The sequence below is a fragment of the Apostichopus japonicus genome, chromosome 5 (genome assembly GCF_037975245.1).
Source record: "Apostichopus japonicus isolate 1M-3 chromosome 5, ASM3797524v1, whole genome shotgun sequence".
NCBI lineage: Eukaryota > Metazoa > Echinodermata > Holothuroidea > Aspidochirotida > Stichopodidae > Apostichopus > Apostichopus japonicus.
In genome coordinates this window covers 3,975,124-3,994,764 of record NC_092565.1, presented here as the reverse complement: position 1 = coordinate 3,994,764, position 19,641 = coordinate 3,975,124, and the positions used below count along the sequence as shown (strand labels likewise).

The 19,641-nt window shown below is 38.2% G+C and overlaps 2 protein-coding genes across 2 annotated transcripts in view; one reads left to right on the top strand and one right to left on the bottom strand.

The window, feature by feature from the left end:
• Window positions 1-19,641, bottom strand: part of LOC139967349 (transcription termination factor 2-like) — a 66,822-nt gene that overhangs the window by 32,130 nt on the left and 15,051 nt on the right. The window contains exons 15-17 of the mRNA XM_071971042.1: window positions 18,490-18,581; window positions 17,561-17,819; window positions 16,052-16,204 (exon numbers count right to left, since the gene is read on the bottom strand). Coding sequence (XP_071827143.1) covers window positions 16,052-16,204; window positions 17,561-17,819; window positions 18,490-18,581 — 504 coding nt within the window. The remainder of the gene's footprint in view (window positions 1-16,051; window positions 16,205-17,560; window positions 17,820-18,489; window positions 18,582-19,641) is intronic.
• LOC139967352 (basal cell adhesion molecule-like) lies at window positions 1,030-6,634 on the top strand. The gene has a single exon (XM_071971047.1). It carries the CDS (start codon window positions 5,205-5,207, stop codon window positions 6,585-6,587), a length of 1,383 nt encoding a protein of 460 aa, XP_071827148.1. The 5' UTR covers window positions 1,030-5,204; the 3' UTR covers window positions 6,588-6,634.

The following is a 19,641-nucleotide window of genomic DNA, read 5'->3' as shown; positions in this document are numbered from 1 at the left end:
CAGTGAAGGTTTGTCCATGAGAACATGGACTATCTGTGATCCAAGAGATGAAGAACAGACAACAACGGTCAAAGTCTATACAAACGTAGAAGAGACCCAGAGAAGCTTCAATACTGGTCCAACAACGGTAATACCAGATAATACATACTTGACAATCATCATTATTCTGGCAGTATGCTGTAGCATGTTGGTGTTGGTATTGGTTGTGTTAGTGATTTCCATGGTGATGTGGAATAAATGTCGACAAGAGGATGAAACAACAAAGAGCGCCAGCAGAGGCAGCAGCCGGGATCGCAGGGTTGGTGGAGTAGAGGATGAAGATAATGAGGGATACACCTCCTCTGTTGGAGGAAGCGTGGCGGCCAGATCCATTGAGGATGAGGATTACGATAAGGTGGGATACACCTCCTCTGTTAGAGGAAGCATGGCCAGTATATCCCATGAAGAGAAAGATTCTGAACACGCTTACTCGAAAACTATTCATTACATAGCCTAGGGGTGTCACTGGACCCTCTGTAGTATTAACTAAACATTAATGGTGTTATGATTCATAACATAGCCTAGGGGTATCACTGGACCCTCTGTAGTGGTAACTAAACATTAATGTCATCATCATTCATTACATAGCCTAGGGGTATCACTGGACCCACTGTAGTGTTTATTAAACATTAATGTAATCCTCATTCATTACATAGCCTAGGGGTGTCACTGGACCCTCTGTAGTATTAACTAAACATTAATGGAGTCATCATTTTAAACATAGTTGTGCTGTGTTGATGTATTGCCATACATACATGATATCATGTGTACACTTTATGGCTAAGGATAGAGATGTATGAAGTTAACCAGAATGCAAAATGCATTGAGGTTTCGATGACTTCAATGCACTAGACTTCTGCTTGTTAGTATAACCAGAACTACTGTAGCTATAACAATACCACTATGGCATGATAAACACAGGTCAGTCTACTGTACATGGCTATACACACCTCCACCAAGAACAATAGGGGTATTGTACTCAATATTATGAATCCACACACCAAGTATTAGAGGTATTCACAATTTCCATCATTAGATATCATGTAAAAGGTTTTTCAGAGTTTGACCTCCTGGTGACCTATATGAGATTTGACCTCACATGCAATAGGATTCTTGTACCCAATATGGCAAATCCATATACCATGTATGAAAAGTATCCATGATTTCTACCATGAGAAATCATGTTTTGAATGTTTTCAGGCCTTGACAAATATTTTTAAAAGTAATCGCTTTTTGGCAACCGTGGCTAAAAATCTACTCGCCAAATTTCACTCGCCAGTAGGCCTATGATTGTTCTTCAAGTCTCTAAAGTAAAGATCTGCAACAATACTTTCTATGAACAAAGGTTAGGCAGTTAGGCAGACTACATGGTGCTACGTAATTGCGCATTGGAAAGTCATGTTTCTTTGCAGTATAAAATTTAAACTTGAAACAATGAAAATCTGAGGTTGTAACAGCATCTATCTTCCAAAAATCCTAGCAGCAACAACAGCAAACTTGTCTCAAAACTCCTTAAATTTTTCTATACTTTGCAAATTATGACTGATAGCCAGTAGGAAAATGCCTTAAGAAATAATTAAGGAGATGTTTTGCCATCTTAAGTGTATTGGTATTCTGACTGGTATTCTTTTTCAGGTTGTGTTATCGAACCCTATTCTACCCAACCATTGCTGGCCTAGACAACATAAAATTGCTCACAGACCTAGCCAGGTTTGTCCAAGTTGTCCCATAATCATAAACCTGACGAAAGTTGAATGTTACTTTTAAGGCCTTGCTAAGCTGAAACTGTTGGAAGAGACTACACAAATTGAGACCAACAAGTCGGTCCAGACAAAAGCTTGTGAACTCACTGCCAAACTAAGACCGTTTTACACAATTACTGTATTTCGCATTGAGATTGGTCTTAGTAAAAAATCTTACTAGACGAACTGTTAAGTTTCATAAACGCTGCCTGGTAACAACGGAACTACTGTACATCGGACCTGAAATCAATATGACGGAAAACGTGCAATAGAACCGATGTACTACAAAGTACACCTTTCTGCGCGAAAAATAAGGTTTCCGAGCGGCACGATTAAGCCAATGGGGTGTTTTCAGTGTTAGATTCTAGAGATGCCCATAAGCTCATTTCCAATTGCCAATAGCCTCCTAATCGTATGAGGCGTAACGCACATGTTATCTGATAGGCTGGTCTGTGGATGATACTGTAGCTTATAAAACAAGGTTTCCACAATTTGGCGTCAGGTGACTTCAAGTGACCTTTGACCTCAATAAAATCTTGTACTGAACATGTACCAACTACATACTAAATATGAGATTCATCCAACCTTTCCTTCTTGAGTGAGTTATCATGTTCACAAGGTTTTCACAATTTGACCTCTAGTGACCCCAAATGGACTTGGACCTCCACCAACAACCGTAGGGATCTTGAAACTCATGTGGTACTCCTTCACACAAAATGCAAGATTGATCCACTCTTTTCTTTTGAGATATCGTGTTTACAAGGTTTACTCAATTTGACCCCCGATGACCCCAAATGACCTTTGATCTCCCTAAAAAAACTATAGGCTGTTGCTCCTAAATGTGGTCCTCCTACTCACAAAATATGAGATTGGTCCAAGTTTACCTCCTTGGGATATTGTGTGTACAAGGTTTTCACTATTTGGCCCCTGATGACCCAAATGACCTTTGACCTCTCCACAAAATAATAAGGTTTTCTACTCAATGTGGTACTCATATACACCATGTATTAGATTGGTCCAAGCTTCCCTTATTGAGATATCGTGTTTACAAGTGAGGCCTCACACACACGTACACGCACTCTCCCTCTGCATGAATGCTATTGGGTACGATTATCATCGAAACCAAAAAGGGAACTAAAAGCATTAAGAAGAGAAAACAGATCAATTAGGGAAGTGACAGGACAGGAGGGGTGAAATGGGGGGGGAGTGGGTTAAGTGGAGGGGATGGGAAAGGATCCGGGATCCTCTTTAAACCTCATATTTCTCAAAGTTCTAAAACAATCGACATTTGTACCAAAAACTGTAAAGTCCCATACCACATGATACCTAGCCACCAAAGACTCTCTCTACTAACTTGCATATTTGTTTTGTTTTAATGCATTGCTTAAATAGGAGCCAAACCTTCTGGATAATAATTATCTAATTTTAAAAGTCTGGGAAATGTTATTTTGTTTGTTTTCAGTGACCTTTTGAAAAAACAATTGTTGCCTAGCAACAATGTAGTCTGCTATATCGTCAAGAAACCTTCATTGAAATAATAAGCCTGTCTGATAATAATACTACAGCATTGGAATAAGAAAAAGAAATGATGAACAAAACCTCCCCCAAAGAAAATGAAGAAAGTCAAAGCAATATGGAGCAATAGAAAGACAAATACCATAGAAATTGATATGGATAGAACACTGACACAGTGTGTTTTAGCAGTGAAGCCTTGAAAATTAATGAAGGCGCTTTCTGTGTACGGCAAAAACCCAGATCATCTGTACGTCTCCATACATTCAGTGTGTATTCTACTCTGAAACTGAATTTCATTTTAGCCGTTTTTTCGAAAGAGTATTTGTACTTTTCACAAGAGAGACATGCTATGACGACCAGAGTGGTGAGTACTTTACTTCTGACTTTAAGAACCAACTTTGAAAACCATTCTTTCCCCTGTAATGACCCGAGCAAGTGGAGCGACAAATCGAAGTTACAATGCAGTAACGTTAGTCGTAACGCAGCAATACCATTGACATTGTTATAAGCCTAGTTCCTAAATCCCACAACCGAGACTACAGTACTAGCTAGATACGGTAGGCCTAGTACAGTAAGTATTCAGGTAGACCAACATCAAGCTCATTGCAACTTAAAACTTGGACAGTGGCTTATGTGTTGGAAAATGATCCCCTAATGGTAAAGAGCTTTCCATAATGGAACAATGATAGGTTGAAAATTTCTCCACAATCTTAATTACCAGGTGATATCTTTGCAGATGGTGTTCAGCAAGTGAAGTAACTCTGGAAACAAATTATTTCTTGGAAGGAGTGACCCACAGTTTGTGTCATGATGAGATTAATCAAGTTGTTCTACTTGATAATTTTGAGATTTTCTGTTTTTCTTTTCTCCAGACCCAAGTCGAGGAATTCTGAATTGCATTGGGACAATTAAATTATGCTACTGACACGTGCAGATTTATGTGGAGTAAAATAGTAATCAATAAGCAAGTCTTGTTAGAAATGAATTCACTAAGCCCAGGATATAACAGTCATCCCATGTTATTCTGGCATGTGGATCTATTGTTAGGGATACAGTTTTAAGTAAAATGAGGTTGTGATAATTTTTGTTATTAGGATTTTGTCATATCGCATCCTAATTAAGGACAACCGTAGCCGGTAAAGGGGTCTAGACTTACTATTTCCCGTGTCCCATGAATAACAATACAACAGATAAGCAGACGACACTAGTAAATTATTTAAGATTCCTATGTAATTGCTTCTACTATCGCTTCCTAAGAATTACAAAGTGTAACTACAGTCCACTGCGACATTTTCGACGATTTTGTACCCAAATGCATCAAGCGATATCCCCATTTCGAGAAATTTATGTCAACTTTATCACTTTAGTTTAGTCAAACAAGTAGTGTTTGTATTTCGCGCCGGTTCTTTCTTGCCGTACACAGAAAGCGCCACCACTTGATGAGTGGTTTCAGTATATGTCGCATGACGTCATTCTATCCTAATCAACTTCTAAGACAAATACACACAGCCAAAAGATTTGACTTTTTACATGAAGGAGGAAGTAATTGATAGCACTGTAAGAATCTATCACTGAAACCAATCATGCATATCATGTCTATACTATTGAATTTACACTGATCAGTTTTCAATGCCATCCAAAGTCATTTCTTTTGCTGAAAATCTGTGGACAATATACTGAGCGATTTACAAAAAGCTTACAATACTAAAAGCAAACTGTTAGCAGGATGTACCTACCACCTTTGTCATTTCTATTCAGAAAGATATATATAGATATATATATACTCTGAGCTCCAACCAATAAACACCAGAACAGCTACAATCCAGCATCAATCTAGTTACTGTCGAAATTCTCTCTCGAAATAAGAAACACAGGCTTGTCGAGCTTTTGAATCGACCAATCGTTATTATGGCATTACTGAAAAGGTTTCTTCTCGTAGTAAGGATATGTCTCTGGTGTTTGACTGCAACTTCACAGGCACAAATGTTTGTACAACATCCCATGCCGTTAACCGTTATGCGTGGTGCAGAGGCCAGTTTCTCTTGCGAGACTGATGATCTAGCTACTGGACAGACGATTGACTGGTTCTTTGGCCAGGACATCCAGATATCATCAGGAAATATTAATGTTCAAATTATGAACACTGAAAACAAATTCACTTTAACGCTGAACAGCGCCCAGATCATTGACAGCCGTGTGTATTACTGTGCTGTTGTGAATGGGGCAGGAATCATCCTTGAGCGGTCACTTAGTGCGAGGCTAGATGTGCAGTACCTACCGGGAGGTAATGAACCAACGTGCAAAGGTGGTGGAACTATCGTTGAAGGTGAGCTCACAACTATTTTATGTGATAGTAGCAAGGGTAACCCTATAGTCATATTAGCATGGACTAGGTCAGATGGGGAAAGTATTAATAATGGCGGAGATGTAATGTTTCAGATCAACGACGAGGGCCGCACAGAGATAAGCTACCCGTTTAACATCACTAGAAACGACCTCGATGTAACCTTCACATGTACTTCAACAAGTGAAGCCTTTCAAGACTATCAGGCCACGTGCGATTTAACATTCAACGTCCTCTACCCTCCTGACGATCCAATCGTAGAACTTGTGGAAGGACCATCTGACCAAGGTAACCTGACATGTCAGTCCACTGGTAACCCACCGCCGGAGTTACGTTGGTCGGTTCAAGGCGACTCAAACTACACTGTGACCTTTCAGGAAAACAGTATCATGTGGAATACCAGTCAGTCTTGCAACATCTTAACGTTGGCTGTGTGCACGGTCAATAACAGTGAAGGTTTGTCCATGAGAACATGGACTATCTGTGATCCAAGAGATGAAGAACAGACAACGACGGTCAAAGTCTATACAAAGGTAGAAGAGACCCAGAGAAGCTTCAATACTCGTCCAACAATGGTAATACCAGATAATACATACTTCACAACAATCATCATTATTCTGGCAGTATGCTGTAGCATGTTGGTGTTGGTATTGGTTGTGTTAGTCATTTCCGTGGCGATGTGGAATAAATGTCGACAAGAGGATGTAACTACAAAGAGCGCCAGCAGAGGCAGCAGCCGGGATCGCAGGGTTGGTGGAGTAGAGGATGAAGATAATGAGGGATACACCTCCTCTGTTGGAGGAAGCGTGGCGGCCAGATCCATTGAGGATGAGGATTACGATAAGGTGGGATACACCTCCTCTGTTAGAGGAAGCATGGCCAGTATATCCCATGAGGAGAAAGATTCTGAACACGCTTACTCGAAAACTATTCATTACATAGCCTAGGGGTGTCACTGGACCCTCTGTAGTGTTCACTAAACATTATTGGACTTCTCATTCATTACATAGCCTAGGGGTATCACTGGACCCTCTGTAGTGTTCACTAAACATTAATGGAGTCATCCATCATTCATTACATAGCCTAGGGGTATCACTGGACCCTCTGTAGTATTAACTAAACATTAATGTCATCATCATTCATTACATAGCCTAGGGTATCACTGGACGCTCTGTAGAGTTAACTAAACATTAATGGAGTCATCATTCATTACATAGCCTAGGGGTATCACTGGACCCTCTGTAGTGGTAACTAGACATTAATGTAATCATTATTCATTACATAGCCTAGGGGTATCACTGGACCCTCTGTAGTGTTAACTAAACATTAATGTCATCATCATTCATTACATAGCCTAGGGGTATCACTGGACCCTCTGTAGTGTTTATTAAACATTAATGTAATCCTCATTCATTACATAGCCTAGGGGTGTCACTGGACCCTCTGTAGTATTAACTAAAAATTAATGGAGTCATCATTTTAAACATAGTTGTGCTGTGTTGATGTATTGCCATACATACAGTACATGATATCATGTGTACACTTTATGGCTAAGGACAGAGATGTATGAAGTTAACCAGAATGCAAAATGCATTGAGGTTTCGATGACTTCAATGCACTAGACTTCTGCTTGTTAGTATAACCAGAACTACTGTAGCTATTATATACAATACCACTATGGCATGATAAACACAGGTCAGTCTACTGTACATGGCTATACACACCTCCACCAAAAACAATAGGGGTATTGTTCTCAAATCTCAATATTATGAATCCACACACCAAGTATTAGAGGTATCCACAATTTCCATCATTAGATATCATGTAAAAGTTTTTTCAGAGTTTGACCTCCTGGTGACCTATATGAGATTTGACCTCACATGCAATAGGATTCTTGTACCCAATATGGCAAATCCATATACCATGTATGAAAAGTATCCATGATTTCTACCATGAGAAATCATGTTTTGAATGTTTTCAGGCCTTGACAAATATTTTTAAAAGTACTCGCTATTTGGCAACCGTGGCTAAAAATCTACTCGCCAAATTTCACTCGCCAGTAGGCCTATGATTGTTCTTCAAGTCTCTAAAGTAAAGATCTGCAACAATACTTTCTATGAACAAAGGTTAGGCAGTTAGGCAGACTACATGGTGCTACGTAATTGCGCATTGGAAAGTCATGTTTCTTTGCAGTATAAAATTTAAACTTGAAACAATGAAAATCTGAGGTTGTAACAGCATCTATCTTCCAAAAATCCTAGCAGCCACAACAGCAAACTTGTCTCAAAACTCCTTAAACTTTTCTATACTTTTCAAATTATGACTGATAGCCAGTAGGAAAATGCCTTAAGAAATAATTAAGGAGATGTTTTGCCATCTTAAGTGTATTGGTATTCTGACTGGTATTCTTTTTCAGGTTGTTGTGTTATCGAACCCTATTCTACCCAACTGTTGCTGGCCTAGACAACATAAAATTGCTCACAGACCTAGCAAGGTTTGTTCAAGTTGTCCCATAATCATAAACGTGACGAAAGTTGAACGTTACTTTTAAGGCCTTGCTAAGCTGAAACTGTTGGAAGAGACTACACAAATTGAGATCAACAAGCCGATCCAGACAAAAGCTTGTGAACTCACTGCCAAAGTAAGACCGTTTTACACAATTACTGTATTTCGCATTGAGATTGGTCTTAGTAAAAAATCTAACTAGATGAACTGTTTAGTTTCATAAACGTTGCCTGGTAACAACGGAACTACTGTACATCGGACCTGAAATCAATATGACGGAAAACATGCAATAGAACCGATGTACTACAAAGTACACCTTTCTGCACGCAAAATAAGGTTTCCGAGCGGCACGATTAAGCCAATGGGGTGTTTTCAGTGTTAGATTCTAGAGATGCCCATAAGCTCATTTCCAATTGCCAATAGCCTCCTAATCGTATGAGGCGTAACGCACATGTTATCTGATAGGCTGGTCTGTGGATGATACTGTAGCTTATAAAACAAGGTTTCCACAATTTGGCGTCAGGTGACTTCAAGTGACCTTTGACCTCAATAAAATCTTGTACTGAAAATGTACCAACTACATACTAAATATGAGATTCATCCAACCTTTCCTTCTTGAGTTATCATGTTTACAAGGTTTTCACAATTTGACCTCTAGTGACCCCAAATGGACTTGGACCTCCACCAACAACCGTAGGGATCTTGAAACTCATGTGGTACTCCTTCACACAAAATGCAAGATTGATCCACTCTTTTCTTTTGAGATATCGTGTTTACAAGGTTTACTCAATTTGACCCCCCATGACCCCAAATGACCTTTGATCTCCCTAAAAAACTATAGGCTGTTGCTCCTAAATGTGGTCCTCCTACTCACAAAATATGAGATTGGTCCAAGTTTACCTCCTTGGGATATTAGCATATATAAGCATTAAGAAGAGAAAACAGATCAATTAGGGAAGTGACAGGACAGGAGGGGTGAAATGGGGGAGAGTGGGTTAAGTGGAGGGGATAGGAAAGGATCCGGGATCCTCTTTAAACCTCATATTTCTCAAAGTTCTAAAACAATCGACATTTGTACCAAAAACTGTAAAATCCCATACCACATGATACCTAGCCACCAAAGACTCTCTCTACTAACTTGCATATTTGTTTTGTTTTAATGCATTGCTTAAATAGGAGCCAAACCTTCTGGATAATAATTATCTAATTTTAAAAGTCTGGGAAATGTTATTTTGTTTGTTTTCAGTGACCTTTTGAATAAACAATTGTTGCCTAGCAACAATGTAGTCTGCTATATCGTCAAGAAACCTTCATTGAAATAATAAGCCTGTCTGATAATAATACTACAGAACTGGAATAAGAAAAAGAAATAATGAACAAAACCTCCCCCAAAGAAAATGAAGAAAGTCAAAGCAATATGGAGCAATAGAAAGACAAATACCATAGAAATTGATATGGATAGAACACTGACACAGTGTGTTTTAGCAGTGAAGCCTTGAAAATTAATGAAGGCGCTTTCTGTGTACGGCAAAAACCCAGATCATCTGTACGTCTCCATACATTCAGTGTGTATTCTACTCTGAAATTGAATTTCATTTTAGCCATTTTTTCAAAAGAGTATTTGTACTTTTCACAAGAGAGACATGCTATGACAACCAGAGTGGTGAGTACTTTACTTCTGACTTTAAGAACCAACTTTGAAAACCATTCTTTCCCCTGTAATGACTCGAGCAAGTGGAACGACAAATCGAAGTTACAATGCAGTAACGTTAGTCGTAACGCAGCAATACCATTGACATTGTTTATATAGGCCTAGTTCCTAAATCCCACAACCGAGACTACAGTACTAGCTAGATACGGTAGGCCTAGTACAGTAAGTATTCAGGTAGACCAACATCAAGCTCATTGCAAATTAAAACTTGGACTCTTATGTGTTGGAAAATGATCCCCTAATGGTAAAGAGCTTTCCATAATGGAACAATGATAGGTTGAAAATTTCTCCACAATCTTAATTACCAGGTAAGATCTGTGCAGATGGTGTTCAGCAAGTGAAGTAACTCTGGAAACAAATTATTTCTTGGAAGGAGTGACCCACAGTTTGTGTCATGATGAGATTAATCAAGTTGTTCTACTTGATAATTTTGAGATTTTCTGTTTTTCTTTTCTCCAGACCCAAGTCGAGGAATTCTGAATTGCATTGGGACAATTAAATTATGCTACTGACACGTACAGATTTATGTGGAGTAAAATAGTAATCAATAAGCAAGTCTTGTTAGAAATGAATTCACTAAGCCCAGGATATAACAGTCATCTCATGTTATTCTGGCATGTGGATCTATTGTTAGGGATACAGTTTTAAGTAAAATGAGGTTGTGATAATTTTTGTTATTAGGATTTTGTCATATCGCATCCTAATTAAGGACAACCGTAGCCGGTAAAGGGGTCTAGACTTACTATTTCCCGTGTCCCATGAATAACAATACAACAGATAAGCAGACGACACTAGTAAATTATTTAAGATTCCTATGTAATTGCTTCTATTATCGCTTCCTAAGAATTACAAAGTGTAACTACAGTCCACTGCGACATTTTCGACGATTTTGCACCCAAATGCGTCAAGCGATATCCCCATTTCAAGTAATTTATGTCAACTTTATCCCTTTAGTTTAGTCAAACAAGTAGTGTTTGTATTTCGCGTCGGTTCTTTCTTTTCGTACACAGAAAGCGCCACCACTTGATGAGTGGTTTCAGTATATGTCGCATGACGTCATTCTATCCTAATCAACTTCTAAGACAAATATGCACAGCCAAAAGATTTTACTTTTTACATGAAGGAGGAAGTAAATGATAGCATTGTCATAATCTATCACTGAAACCAATCATGCATATCATGTCTATACTATTGAATTTACACTGATCAGTTTTCAATGCCATCCAAAGTCATTTCTTTTGCTGAAAACCTGTGGACAATATACTGAGCGATTTACAAAAGCTTACAATACTGGAAGCAAACTGTTAGCAGGAAGTATCTCACACCTTTGTCATATCTATTCAGAAAGATATATATAGATATATACTCTGAGCTCCAATCTATAAACACCAGACCAGCTACAATCCAGCGTCAATCTAGTTACTGTCCAAATTCTCTCTCGAAATAAGAAACACAGGCTTGTCGAGGTTTTGAATCGACCAATCGTTATTATGGCATTACTGAAAAGGTTTGTTCTCGTAGTAAGGATATGTCTCTGGTGTTTGACTACAACTTCACAGGCACAAATGTTTGTAGAACATCCGATGCCGTTAACCGTTATGCGTGGTGCAGAGGCCAGTTTCTCTTGCGAGACTGATGATCTAGCTACTGGACAGACCATTGACTGGTTCTTTGGCCAGGACATCCAAATATCATCAGGAAATAATAATGTTCAAATTATGAACACTGAAAATAGATTCACTTTAACGCTGAACAGCGCCCAGATCATCGACAGCCGTTCGTATTACTGTGCTCTTGTGAATGGGACAGGAAGCATCCTTGTGCGGTCATCTAGTGCAAGGCTAGATGTGCAGTACCTACCAGGAGGTAATGAACCAACATGCCAAGGTGGTGGAACTATCGTTGAAGGTGAGCTCACAACTACTTTATGTGATAGTAGCAAGGGTAACCCTATAGTCATATTAGCATGGACTCGGTCAGATGGGGAAAGTATTAATAATGGCGGAGATGTAATGTTTCAGATCAACGACGAGGGCCGCACAGAGATAAGCTACCCGTTTAACATCACTAGAAACGACCTCGATGTAACCTTCACATGTACTTCAACAAGTGAAGCCTTTCAAGACTATCAGGCCACGTGCGATTTAACATTCAACGTCCTCTACCCTCCTGACGATCCAATCGTAGAACTTGTGGAAGGACCATCTGACCAAGGTAACCTGACATGTCAGTCCACTGGTAACCCACCGCCGGAGTTACGTTGGTCGGTTCAAGGCGACTCAAACTACACTGTGACCTTTCAGGAAAACAGTATCATGTGGAATACCAGTCAGTCTTGCGCCATCCTTACGTTGGCTGTGTGCACGGTCAATAACAGTGAAGGTTTGTCCATGAGAACATGGACTATCTGTGATCCAAGAGATGAAGAACAGACAACGACGGTCAAAGTCTATACAAACGTAGAAGAGACCCAGAGAAGCTTCAATGCTGGTCCAACAATGGTAATACCAGATAATACAGACTTATTCATCATTATTCTGGCAGCATGCTGTAGCATGTTAGTTGTGTTGGTTGTGTTAGTGATTTCCGTGGTGATGTGTAAGAAATGTCGACGAGAGGATGAAACAACAAAGAGCGCCAGCAGAGGCAGCAGTGATGGCAGCGTCGGGGAAGTAGAGGATGAAGATAACAAGCTATCCACCTCCTCTTTTGGAGGAAGCGTGGCGGCCGGAACCGTTGAGAAGGAGGATAAAGATAACATGGGATACACCTCCTCTGTTAGAGGAAGCACGGCCACTATATCTGATGAGGAGAAAGATTCTGGACATGTTAGTGCAGACTACAAGAGCAGCCCTGATGACAAACAGACAAGGTCAAACCAAATGAGAAGACCAAGCTCTGAAGAGGAAATTACATCAAAGGAGGAGGAGGAGGACTTTGCTGTGTCAAACAGTGTACGGCGCAGTATACCTCAGTTTGCAGCAATTACTGACCAACAAGATGCTGATATTGGTAATGTCCAGCCAATAGGGCAGTAAATTGTAGAATGTATTCAATATCATTGGGTATCACCCAGTTGGGACAAGTTCCTCTACACTGCACCTAAATGTCTTGCTTCAAAGCACTTGTACTGACGATACGAGCAAGTACGAATATGTTTTGTTATTAGATAAAAATTAGCAACGGTTTGTACTGTCAGTAGTAGTGCTTTAAAGCATGATATGGGAGAACAGTATAGAGTGGTATTAGCATTAGCAAAATAGTCACAACTGGGCTGAGATTTTCTTTCTTTTGTCACGATTATTCAAAAAATCATTCAAAATGCTGATTATGTAATACTATTCGATTCAAAAGATTACATTTCCTTCTTGCTAATAAAAGAAATGATCTGAAATTTTAAATGTGAACTTCAGTAGACATACTAGAATGCATATATATCCCTGGACTGGAATAGTTCAGTTGGTGCGACACATGTTAAGTGTTTAAAGTTTTAATTAAGTTATCTAGATTATACGTTATATAAAAATCCTTAAGAAAAAAAAAGAAAAAAACAGAGTAGCTCTCTTTTGGAAAAAGAATTTGGTGTAGGGAGTTTATTACTCATCGACTAACAGTACCATCTCGGGGACAAAGGCTAAATATGACTGTTGTATGCAATTTTCTAACATAACATATATCTATATATTATCAAATTTATTTCACAAGCAGCTGAGCAGGGTCTCACAACTATTAGCAAAACTTTATAGCTTCCCTTTATAGAGAGGATTGTCTGTAAAAAGTGTTTTTCCTTGTCTTATTTTTAGAATAGTTACAAGCAGGAACTCGTTAGGGCTTTACAAAACCTGACAATGGTACAATAAACTACTGCCTACTATAAACTTGTTGTGTAAACCAGCGGCAAACAGGAATAGTTGTTCCATAACAGAAGTCACCGCCATTCACCGCACTTCACTTTGTTAAAGCGGTATTATGCATTCCGTTATAAGAATACTTAAAGTGATGCCTATCAGACAGCCTAAATCAACTTTTTCAGTTTTGACAGTGTTTCCTACAATTTCATTGTTATGATGAGGTACTTTTGTTCCACAGGAATTAGCTCTATTTGGTATTAAAATAATTTTTGAGCAGATTTAAATAAGGGGTTAATCAACGGTCTAGCTTGCGTTACTCACAGGATTAATGCACGATCGGGGGATAATGCAAGCGATGCACGAGGGCGGAGCCCGAGTGCATCCAGCAATAGCATTAACACCCGGAGTGCATTAATCATGTGAGTAACGCACGCTAGACCGTTGATTAACCCCGTTCATTCATACACTACCATTTGTGTGGGGGAAAATCATAAAACAAAACATTTTTGGTTACATATAACCAAAGATTTATTAAAGTGATGCCCCGTAATTTTACCGTGCGTTACTCACAGGATTAACCATGGTCAGCTGACCTGAATGGACCAATAGGATTTAGGAATCTTTACTAAGTATGAATGAAGGTTTGTTTATAGACAAGGCAACGAACACCAGTCCTGTATTGTAAACATTGTACAATGTCAAGGGTCACTAATGATATATATGTACAGAAAACATTCTCAATTACACTGCCACAGTTTTTCGTCGAGTGGCTCTAAATGGTTGTAGTTTACACCGCAGAGTTTGTTGTTTCATACAAAACAAAGCCTGTGTCTGTTGACAAAGGTTATTGTTGGCTGTTAGGAATGATATGGATTCAAGTTCAAGTATGTATTTGAAAATAAAATGAATAACATCACTTTAAGCCTGAGGTGATAACCATTCAATTCCTGGTTTCTTTGTGTATTGTTGATAGGTGTCACAACATGGTTCTGATAACCCCCATCAGGTGTTTTATTGATTGCTTTGCGTGTTGACTTAATTGGATGCTACTTATTTAGCCATGGTATTGTGCACCCTTAGTTCGGCATGAGGGGTATAAGTAGTAGTACCGCATAGCCACATACGTACTCTTTCCTTCCATATCTGGCTTGAACCGAACACAGGCAAAACCATACGTTGCTCTTTTTTAATTATGCAAAATTTAGGCAAAATGTTAGTTCACAAGAAAAAATGAGTATATACACTGTCATTGAGATAACAGTGACTCATACTTTACACATTAAATTGGTTGGTTTTGGTACCTTTATAGATGGCAAAAGAGGCAAGGGGAAAGAATATACAAGCTGAACGAGAAACAGAGAAAACATGAAACTAAGGCCGAAGGCCGACGCTCATATAGAGACATGCTAGAAAGATAAGCAAGAACATTTTTGGTACCTATTCGCCATGAATTGAACACGTTGAAAGAACCTTCACCGAAACAGAAGCTATACTAAGACCAAAAAGGAGAAATATATTGAGACCGAGTGAAGACGGGGCTGATTGAAACCATATGCAGTAGATACGAAATAGACTTAAAACTTAAGAGAATATGTATCAAGATGCTTCTAACGGTTATTAATTTTGGTGTTGTTTATAATTATATTGCACATTGAAAACTCATATATACTCTCTCTGTCCTTCTTTATGTTGACTGCTCTCGACAAAGAATCTATGACAATAGGATATATTGTAATGAACAATTCCAATGAAACTTCAGAGATATCGCTAATTGAATAAAATAAGGATATGCTAGAAGTAAGGAAATATTAACAACCCTGCAAAAGTTAACCAAGATTATATTAATATCCTTGCATGTGTCATTTGAACTTTTTTTGTTTACTATTTTCACTTATTACGTTGTAAAAAATTCCTGTTATTCTTGGAAAATGAACTAAAATCGGATTCTGATATCACTTCAGACATATTCATGACACAAAGAAAGTGTTGACATTATTTTTCAACATGAAGAACATTTTTCTTTCTTTTTGTGATTCACAAGAAACAGTTCATGAAATATACAAAACTATATTGTATAATGTTACTACATTAATTGATTTACGGTGAATAATTTATTCGGTATCGCATCACAGATCGCGATACGGGTGCAAAGCTGTATGGCAGTTTGTTTGTAAACAGGAAACCATAATATTCTGTAAGAGGCAAAAGTCAGAACCTCCAAAACTGCTTCACAAGATTCGGGTACTCGATACCAAGCTTCTTTGAGTCGCCCAAGCATAAGAAGTGTTATTTTCCCTACATTTCTGCATTTAAATGTCACACCGAGTATTTAATTTTTAATTACCTTTGAGCTAGTATTCTGTTGACTACCAATCTCTTCTTTGCTCCCATCTGCTGCCTCGTCATCCAGTTTCCCATCAGACAGTCCAAGATCCTTCATCTGTCCAATCAGAGACAGCTCTATACCGTCTTCCTTGAGTTCCTCGTCCTCCGGTATCTGCAGAAACAGAGAAACAAAGCTATTTATCAAAGGTTTCAGGGTTAGAATCCTTTCTTTCCGATGACGTGGTAGTTTTTTCGAAGTTACTCGCTGATGCGGAATCTAGCATGGCAAACAATATTAGTGTATTACTCTCTGTGAGTCTTGCATTATGCGAAAATTCATGGGATAAATCTTCTATGGTTTGGTCGGAAAATTTTGTAATTTATACCGCAACAAAATTAACACTATGGTAACATGTCTATACAGAAACTTCTTCAAATTTTGAGTTCATTATTTTGCAAAACTTCTGTCATTCGTTGTACAGAATTGTCAAAGTCAATCCGTTATGTTCCAGCCCCCAAAATAGTAAACGTTAAACATGCAAAAACTCTGCACTGCTTCCAAACATCCGTACCTTATTTTATGTTTCGAGCAAAGATATGGGGAAAGGAGTTTGTAAAAGTTGCGGTGTGGCAGGTTTTGGTAAACTGCAGTAGAATGGTTTTCAAAGCAAATTGCAAACTAAATTTTGTTTGAAATATTTGCTTCCAATATGAAAACGGAACTTACAACTTCAAAATTGTTACAAAGCGAGCAAAATTTGGTCAAAACAGCTAAAGGTTTGTTCAAATTGAGGATGGCACTTTCTCCCCTTTGTGTTTTCAACCTGTTCCCAATTTTGGCAATCTTCAGGAAGAAACCAGAGTTACATGGTGAAATGACATTCCATCTAGACTAGCTATGTGTGAATATTTAGTATAACAATAATAGTCTCATAGATGACAACACTCGTAAAAAAATGCATCATTTTACTCTCAGCCCTCTAAACTTTAGCAGCTTCCTAAATATAAGGTTAAAGAGAGGGAAAATTATGAACTTGTTACATTTGTAGTGAATTTTGTGAAATAAAAACTTGAATGGATTCATACTGAAGGAACACAAGTTGATTTACCAATGGTTAGGCTATTGCATTGCTACAGTGATATGACAGAAGGTACCGGAAGTTTGTGAATAACCTAAAAAGTGCCCATTTTTAGATAACAAGTACCCCTTGCTTTTTGGGGGAAAAAGTACTCACATTCCAATGTTTTGTAATTAGAAAGTGCTTGTTGATATTTTAATGTACCATATTTGGGGGTAAAAAAGTGCCTTGCGATTGAAAACTCCTGAGATTTTTTTTTGGTAGTACAAAACATGCAAATACTGTTAATGGACCGGAATGCAAAGAGGATTCGTTGTGTCCGAATGTTTTGAGGTTACCTTGTGGTTTGGCTTGAACACAAAGTGCCATATGCCCCCCCCCCACTGCCTCTCTCCGTACACCAACATTACTAACATACAACATATCCCCAGAACCCCCACAAAACTGACCTCCTGCAACAGACTCAGGTGTGTGCAACACTGCCGTAATCGTAGGAGCATGGTCAACACCTGGGTGCCACTCATTTTACCGCTGGGGGCAGCTGTTGTTTCCTCTGCAGCTCCACCCGGGCCACCTGCGTGGGTCTTTTCGACGGCAGTCGCCTGTCCGTGAGTTGCGAATGCATTGGATGACCGACCGCTTGATGATTCCAGTACGTATCCATCTCGTTTGTCTTCCTGGTAATTTATGTAGTCCTGTACTTTTCCTCTGAAGAAAAGAAAAAAGAATTATATTTAATATTCAATTTGCTACTGGAGTTCACAAATGTTGTATCAGGAACAATGCAACTAGGTAGCCCCTTTGAAGGTGGTGTTCAAATTAAAAGAGAAAGTATTGCAGTGAAAATTTGAGGGACACAAACATATTCTGTACTGGACTAAACTGTTTACTTAACAGGAACATCCAAGTGAACACTATGTATAGCTCGTATTAAATCAAATTAAAAGATTGAAGCATTTTGTCTAAGTACATAGGACACAAAGTTTTGGGAGCAGGGGCACAAAAATTGGCAGTCATCCATCATCCTGGGAAGTAATTTTGGTTTTTGGTAAGGGTGCGTTTACATATATGTAACATGGTGTTATCATTTCCATCAGTTTAGATGTGCACAAATTTCAATGTTGCCAATGCATACAAATTTGCAAATGTGTGTGCGTAACAAAATGTGAACCAATTTGGAAAAAGTTCTGAAACACATGCTGAGTTTATACTTCAGTTAAGATAACGCAGATTTAGTAGAGATTATCATGACGAAGGTTTATTTTTTTTGCCTCAAAGTGACTGAAGAAAATATTACAAATCTAGATACTGCATATTATAACATTTTTTGGTCATAATAAATAAAAGAGCTAAAAAAAGAAAAAGGAGAATGGATTACCTGGAAATGTGAAAGAGTTTATCATAGACCTTCTGTTCTTGGCTAGAGAGCTTGATTTGGTGTGTTTTGATGTTTTTATCTGGTAGATTGACCTGCATGATGGGAGAAAAAAATATACAGCATTGAATTATTTCACATATCAGCTGTAATATATAGGGGGTAGGGGTAGGGTTGGGGTAGGGGGGGTAAGTAAGAAAAACTTGTTGCATATGCAATCTCAGTGACTAACTTTTCAAGAAGAACAAGGGTTTTTCAAATTTGTCAATATTTTCAACACTGCTATTCCATTGCTAGACATTTATTTACTTAACTACAAGTCAAAACGAATTTTAAGCCTTACAAAACCTTTTTTGTTTCGGTCTTTATCAATTCATAATTATTTTTTTAAACTGTTAAATGAAAGGGTACTGACACGTGACACCCCAAAAATGATTGCACGCTGCAGACAATTGTAAAACAGTTGCAAACGAAGCAATTTTTTTGAAAATTTATTGCTTGATGAAAGTCTCTATATTTGTACCTAGGTTTCTGTACAGAAAGCATCTCTCTGGGTTCAATGAACAATTTTACCTAAAAACCTAACAAGTATTAATACTCGTACCAGGGAATGAGTCGTCTAAGATCCTCTCCTAGAGCTTTCAATAATGCGAATATTCATGAGTGAGTGTCTCATGAATATAATTAAATTCTAATCCATTCATTACTCAGACACTTATCTTATATCAATGTCTATTCCCATACAAAAGCAAATTTTGGAAAATTTCCAAAATTTAACAATGCAATGACCTTGGCTACAGTCAAGCTATTGGAAAATAAAAAACTGCATTATTTTATAAGCAAATTTTGGAAAATTTCCAAAATTTAACAATGCCATGACCATGGCTATAGTCAAGCTATTGAAAAATAAAAAAACTGCATTATTTTATAAGCAAATTTTGAAACCAATAACATCACAAAATTCATCAAAATGAATTTAAAGGGCTCTTTTCATCAACAGGCAACCATACAAATTTGGCTGTCTTATGTAATTTGTTTAAGTTTGTTTGAATGATTTATGATAGAATAGCCAAGTATAGTGATAAAACAAAGCCCACCTTGCCCTTAAAGATCATTTAACATGAAATTGGTAGAGATGTAGATGCACAAAGTTAA

Coding starts and splice junctions, on each gene's coding strand:
- LOC139967352 (XM_071971047.1), top strand. CDS start 5,205: ATGGCATTACTGAAAAGGTTTCTTCTCGTAGTAAGGATATGTCTCTGG.